At 41.9% G+C, this 5,507-nt stretch overlaps 2 protein-coding genes across 5 annotated transcripts in view; both read right to left on the bottom strand.

Moving 5' to 3' along the window:
• Positions 1-75: 75 nt before the first annotated feature.
• On the bottom strand, positions 76-4,165 carry LOC115245171 (EF-hand domain-containing protein 1-like). Its single transcript, XM_029823327.1, has 5 exons — positions 3,866-4,165; positions 3,538-3,674; positions 3,039-3,361; positions 2,343-2,800; positions 76-1,677 (listed from the first exon to the last, which is right to left on the bottom strand). The coding sequence occupies exons 1-5, from the start codon at positions 3,911-3,913 to the stop codon at positions 895-897; spliced, it is 1,749 nt and encodes a 582-aa protein (XP_029679187.1). The 5' UTR covers positions 3,914-4,165; the 3' UTR covers positions 76-894.
• Positions 4,166-4,288: 123 nt separating this feature from the next.
• LOC115245172 (sodium-dependent phosphate transporter 1-A) overlaps positions 4,289-5,507 on the bottom strand; it is a 7,464-nt gene continuing 6,245 nt past the window's right edge. For all 4 annotated transcript variants that reach the window (XM_029823329.1, XM_029823330.1, XM_029823328.1 and 1 more), the window contains 2 exons: positions 4,977-5,489; positions 4,289-4,629 (listed from right to left, as the gene is read on the bottom strand). In XM_029823329.1, coding sequence (XP_029679189.1) covers positions 4,399-4,629; positions 4,977-5,489 — 744 coding nt within the window. In that variant the 3' untranslated portion in view covers positions 4,289-4,398. The remainder of the gene's footprint in view (positions 4,630-4,976; positions 5,490-5,507) is intronic.

Genomic DNA, 5,507 nt, shown 5'->3' with positions numbered 1-5,507 from the left:
GGGGGGGGGGGGGGCTTGTTATTACAACGTTCTCAGTTGTATTTATAACCATTTTGCTTGACAAAATGAATTATACAGAAATTATTGGCGTTTATTTTAGCGCGTATTCTCTATATCTGTATATTGCGAATATATCTATGATTATATTATTCACACATGGGACTATACAGAGAAAAAAATGAGTTGAGATGATAATATAACGAGAAGTGAAATAATATTGCAATTAATCTATACTGTAATGTACACGATGATGACGATCATTATTATTATTATTGTAATATTTGATGACATTTCATGAGATATTCTTATTGTTAAACGCATCTCTGTTCTCTGCTTTCACGATACATGATATATCCTTTGCAACAAAGAGACAACGGCAATGCGTTATACAGAGCGATATTGAATAATGTAGACGAACTTTTTTCGTATGAGTTTTTTAATTGATATGGGGAATATAAACCTCTCTTTTTAGCGTTGTAATTTGTATACACGCCCATCCTCTCCTCCTTCCCCCCTTTTTGACATTTTAATACATTATCCAATTCATTAAAATATATAAAATTTAAAAAAGTTTCTATTAATCTTTACTCCTAAAGGTTAAAGTTACTTAGCAATTATAACTTGAAAATCGGCGACAATTCATTTGTTTTCATTTAAAGAGATTATAATCGACTTCAAATTCATTTCAAAGATCCAATTGTAAAGTTTATCGATATTATTCAGATTGCTCTGCATATAAGGCCATGCTACACGTCGATAAGAGACGAAGAAAAATCGCCGGAAATTTATTAGCGAACTTCGCAGGTTAAATCGGTTAGGAAATTCGCATTAAACATCATTTCCATATTAATTGATTAATTGAAACACTATCAGTTCTTTAGGGCTAGTTCCATATTAATCCATAGTTTCTTCGCCCGTACATTTATTCGCTTCAGTGTCATCCTCGATGATCTTTCCATTCGCATTATCCGCAACGAGCTTGCATTCATCCTCCGTCTCTTGTATCTTTCTAGCTTCGATGTCCACGTCGTCCTGCAGCATACCTTGTTGTAGAAAGTAGTTACGCAGATTCTCCCTGACTTCCTGGCAGAATTTGTTACGATTCGCCTCGACATAGCGATACACAAATAGATCGGCGCCAGTGATGACGAAGCGATGATTGAATACATTGATGCGCGCACCCACAAAAAGATCCTCCGGCGTGTAATACTCTCGATCGTCCCTTCTCGTACTACACGGCTTCGGGATCAACCTAAAGGATAAGAAACAAGCCTCGTGCCGGCCGGAATTGCGCCTCTCCCTCTCGATGATTCGAATAGCACCGTCGCTCAATCTGTACTCCAACACAAAGTCGCGGTCCTCATCTTCCGGATGCACCGCATCCATCCGCATGGAATAGCGGAGCTTCTTCGCGAAGTTGATCAGTTGACGAATGACGTTTTTCTTGGGCGACTTCGACACGAAGGACGGACTACTGACATACGTATCTTCAGGGCTGTCGATTTTTATATGCGGCGGCGCTTCGCACTTGATTGGCGTCGGTTTCTCGTCTCTCACGGGAACCGGAATTGCGTCCGCTTGCGGAACACCCAATACGTCGGAGTAGTACTTTCGTGTGAAGGCGTCGCAGTCATGTAGCAGGAAGCATCGGCCGTATAAGAGGATTGTTTCGCCTACCTGTGAGGATGGTCAACGATATGATTTCAATCTCGCTTTCGTTCGCTTCGGAGAAGTTCTCTGAAGAAATATTCGTATGTCCTACCGCTTAGATAGCTTGCAGAAATTGAAAGTATTATTGAAATTCCTTAATATTGTCAGTTTACATATGCAGGATATTCCAATCAAGCATGTTTATGTTCGATGAATAGAAATAAGAAAAAAATGTTAATATAAACCTAGATCCAAAAGCGCTTTATTATCATATTATATTGAAAAAAAGTAGTTTATTTAATTGTCCTTTTCAAAATTGGTCCTCCCCGACTTATCCGTTTTAATATAGCATTTTGATATGAAATTGTACCGATAAAAATGTGCTGATACTTCGAAACTGACTACAAGTTCGCTCATTCATTGAAACTGATCACCTTATATCTGGAACACCACGTATATCTCATAAACGAGATATTATTTTGAAAATATTTTAAAAATGAAATGGAAGCGTTCACACACTTGTCCTTAATCTGTTAATTTCAAGATTATATTCTACGTTCGTATGATATAGAAAACATTGACAAGTGTTTCTACACAAAGGGATTGTTGTGTGATAACATTTGGAGATCCTATTCAATTAATGCTAAGAGAGCTTAGTATCGCGTCAAGCAAAGTAAACAATGGACTCTTACTCTAAAATCTCGCGGTGTGTAATACTCAATGATCTCGGGATCTCCGTATTCCATGTAGATACTTGGATGCCAGGACGGCAAACTTTGCCAATTCTTGGGCACGCGTGTACGCTTGAGCAGCATCGCCACGGGGTCCTTGCCATCGTTGGGCTTGTGAATTTCGCGAATCGCCACAGTATCGTCCGTTAGGAAATACAACACCCGATAACGATCGTCGTTCCACGTAGCGTCGAACGACAACACCATGCCATCGAACTCTAGAAAACGCCGCCTAGGATCCTCGCTCATCATTCGCGTAGTAATCCTTCCAATCGTCCCGTCATGCTTGATCTTACGCTGCTCCGCGTAAGGATCCGCGGGTAGACTCTCCTTTTCGCCGACATCGATGCCTTGGCTCGTCAAGAACTCCCTGGTGAACGAATCGCAGTCGACGATACGATAGACCACGCCGTAAATACCTGCGAGAAAACGCGTACTCTATTCGGAATGCGTATAATTTACATTTGACACAAAAATTGTTGATTCTTTTTATAAGGTGTAATTTCTGAATAAATAGGTGCTGTTTTAGCCAGATTCTCTAAGAAATCTTGAAGTGCATCTTGTATAGAGAACTGGAAGATGTCCTCTCTGCTCGAAATGATATAGACGGAAGAAAAACGAGGCGAAGAATGTAATATTCAATCACCGATAACATACACACGTTGATCCCGACGTTGAAGTCCTTCCAGATGAACGGGTCTCCCTTGGCGTTCTTTGGGATCTTATCGCGCCTCACCAATTTGCCCTGCTGGAAACCGGCGTTGTCCACCACCGGCTCTATTACACAGAGCGTGTCGTCCTCTAGGTAATAAACGATATCCACGTGGCGAATGCGATAGTGCTCGTCCGGGGAGTCAAAGACCCCCTGACGGAAGAAGGCCTTGAAATGGAGACACTTTTGCGCAAACAACGCGTAACGCGGCACGAATTGCCGAAACGCGTAACGAGGCGCTCGGCCATAAGTCAATGATGGATCGTATCTACGTGATTAAAGATACAATTAATAATAATATAATATGAATTAAGCCGGAGAGAATATAAATTCATATAATTATTCCAATTACAAGTGTGTGTAGTATTCTATGGAATAAAATAATATAATTAATACCAACGCGCGCAATATGGTCTTGGAATAGAAAGATTCGCTATTACTTACTCAATTGGATCTGGACATTCGGCATAACGAAGAGATGCTGCATCCGTCGGTCTCCTACCGAGGTCGTAATTGGTATCGCGTATCACAGAAAAGCCGTTTGAAATGTCGAGCTTGTGCGGCAATTTATAATCCTTGATCTTATGAAACGAGTGAAAGGTTCATATATAGCCCCCTTATTAGCCGCTAAAGTACCGATTTACCCATGCGCATTCTTTTAATTATATGTATAATCTCGCGATGTGACAAAGTAAAAGTAGAGAAAGAGAAAGAGAGAGAGAGAGAGAGAGAGAGAGAGAGAGAGAGAGAGCTTAATTATTCAAACACTTACGTTAACATCTCGAAAAGTGTATCCCGGTAAAAGGGGCAGACTTGCCATGCCGAAGCCAAAGTATCCAGTGATATTAAAAATGTATCTTTCGTCGAGACATATTCGCAATGATAATCCGACATCCGCGCGATTTCGAGACTCTTGTTTGAACGTATCTCTATAACAACGCGGGCTACCTTCATCGATTTTTAACCCTCGTATCACCGCGTAGCTCGGCCCCCAAGATATTGTATTTATTCATTTTTTTTTCGTCAGGAATATTGGGACGCTTAACTTAGGCTGCGTTTCAATATTCACTGCCAGTACTGAAAATCTATAGTTTACGTCACGTACAATATAGATTTTCAGTACTGACAGTGAATATCGAAACGCAGCCATAAACGGACTCGAAAAAAAGGAACGTGATACGAAGTTATGGAGTTTCTGTTCGACCATATTTATTTGTTGAAGAACTTTTATTGACAACAGAGGAGAGCGGTATTTGGATGGCGATTTTCTGCGTCTAAAGCCGCGTCTTCTCGGCCGCGTGACGATCACAAACTAATCACTTCGCGGAAGATGGCCATGCAGCCGGCGGACAGGCAGCCGGCCATCGGCACGGTAATCAGCCACGCGAACGCGATATTGCGAAACAACTTCCACGAGACCCCTTTGCCGCCACGTGAGACCCATCCCACGCATACCACCGATCCCACTTTGCAATGCGTCGTTGACACGGGTAGACCGATCTTACTTGCCAACAGGACCGTCACTGCGGCACCCACCTGCAATTAAACGAATGTATAATATACTTTTAAAAGAACAAGTAATATTTAATTAATATTTTAATATTTAAGTTAATTATGGAGTTTAGTTAAAAGTATTCTTTTTATGTCGATTGTAAATTTCTTGGACTTATTGTTAATAGTATAATTTTTTTCTACTTGTATATAAAAAACACAGAGATCAAAAGTATATAAATTACTATAATATAAAAACGTCAAATGGACAAATTGTCAACTTGTCAGAATTCAACACAAATTCACACGTGCATATATAATATACTTGATATATTTCGCCAATAATCTTATTGTTAGATGATTCTTCGAAAAATAAGCGTGCATTCAATCACCTCTATGGTAAATCCTGTAATCGGGGTGATACGCGCCAGGTCCTGACCCAAGGTCCGTATCACTCTGCGTCCCCAAACCCATAGTCCTGTGGAGATACCTAGGCCGCCGTACAAGAGTATGAATATGGATGTTTCGGCCTCCTGCCGGGCCGAGCCCTCCGTGTACACTGCCCAGAGCGCGATAAGCGGACCGATCGCATTGCTGACGTCGTTGCCGCCGTGGGCGAAACTACCGAACGCCGCGGTGAGTACCTGAAGAAAGGCAAATAGCCGCGAAACCTCCGGCTGCTCATCCTCCTCCATCATACCGTCTGCCTGCGTATTCTCCGCGTCCGCCTGTGCGACCATCAGCAACGGGCTTTCGCTGCTATTGCCGCGCAACTGCGGTGTCGTTACCGCCAAATTAGATTTCGCGTTACCATTGCTGCTGTCGCTGCAAGGTACTTCCGAGATTACCGACAATGCCGTTGTCTCCTTCTTGTCTTGACAGGCGCTAAATTGCGTCGTCGTCTCCTCACCGCTACCGCTCGA

Source organism: Formica exsecta, unplaced genomic scaffold (assembly GCF_003651465.1).
Source record: "Formica exsecta isolate Colony F162 unplaced genomic scaffold, ASM365146v1 scaffold928, whole genome shotgun sequence".
In the NCBI taxonomy this organism is placed as follows: domain Eukaryota; kingdom Metazoa; phylum Arthropoda; class Insecta; order Hymenoptera; family Formicidae; genus Formica; species Formica exsecta.
This window is presented reverse-complemented; position numbering and strand designations above follow the sequence as displayed.

Excerpts from the sequence above, each read along its gene's own strand:
- LOC115245171 (XM_029823327.1), bottom strand. The coding sequence starts at position 3,913 with ATGGCAAGTCTGCCCCTTTTACCGGGATACACTTTTCGAGATGTTAAC. Across the intron at positions 3,362-3,537 it reads GAATGTCCAGATCCAATTGA|ATACGATCCATCATTGACTT; the intron begins GTAAGTAATAGC and ends TTAATCACGTAG. Across the intron at positions 2,801-3,038 it reads CAACGTCGGGATCAACGTGT|GTATTTACGGCGTGGTCTAT; the intron begins GTATGTTATCGG and ends GTTTTCTCGCAG.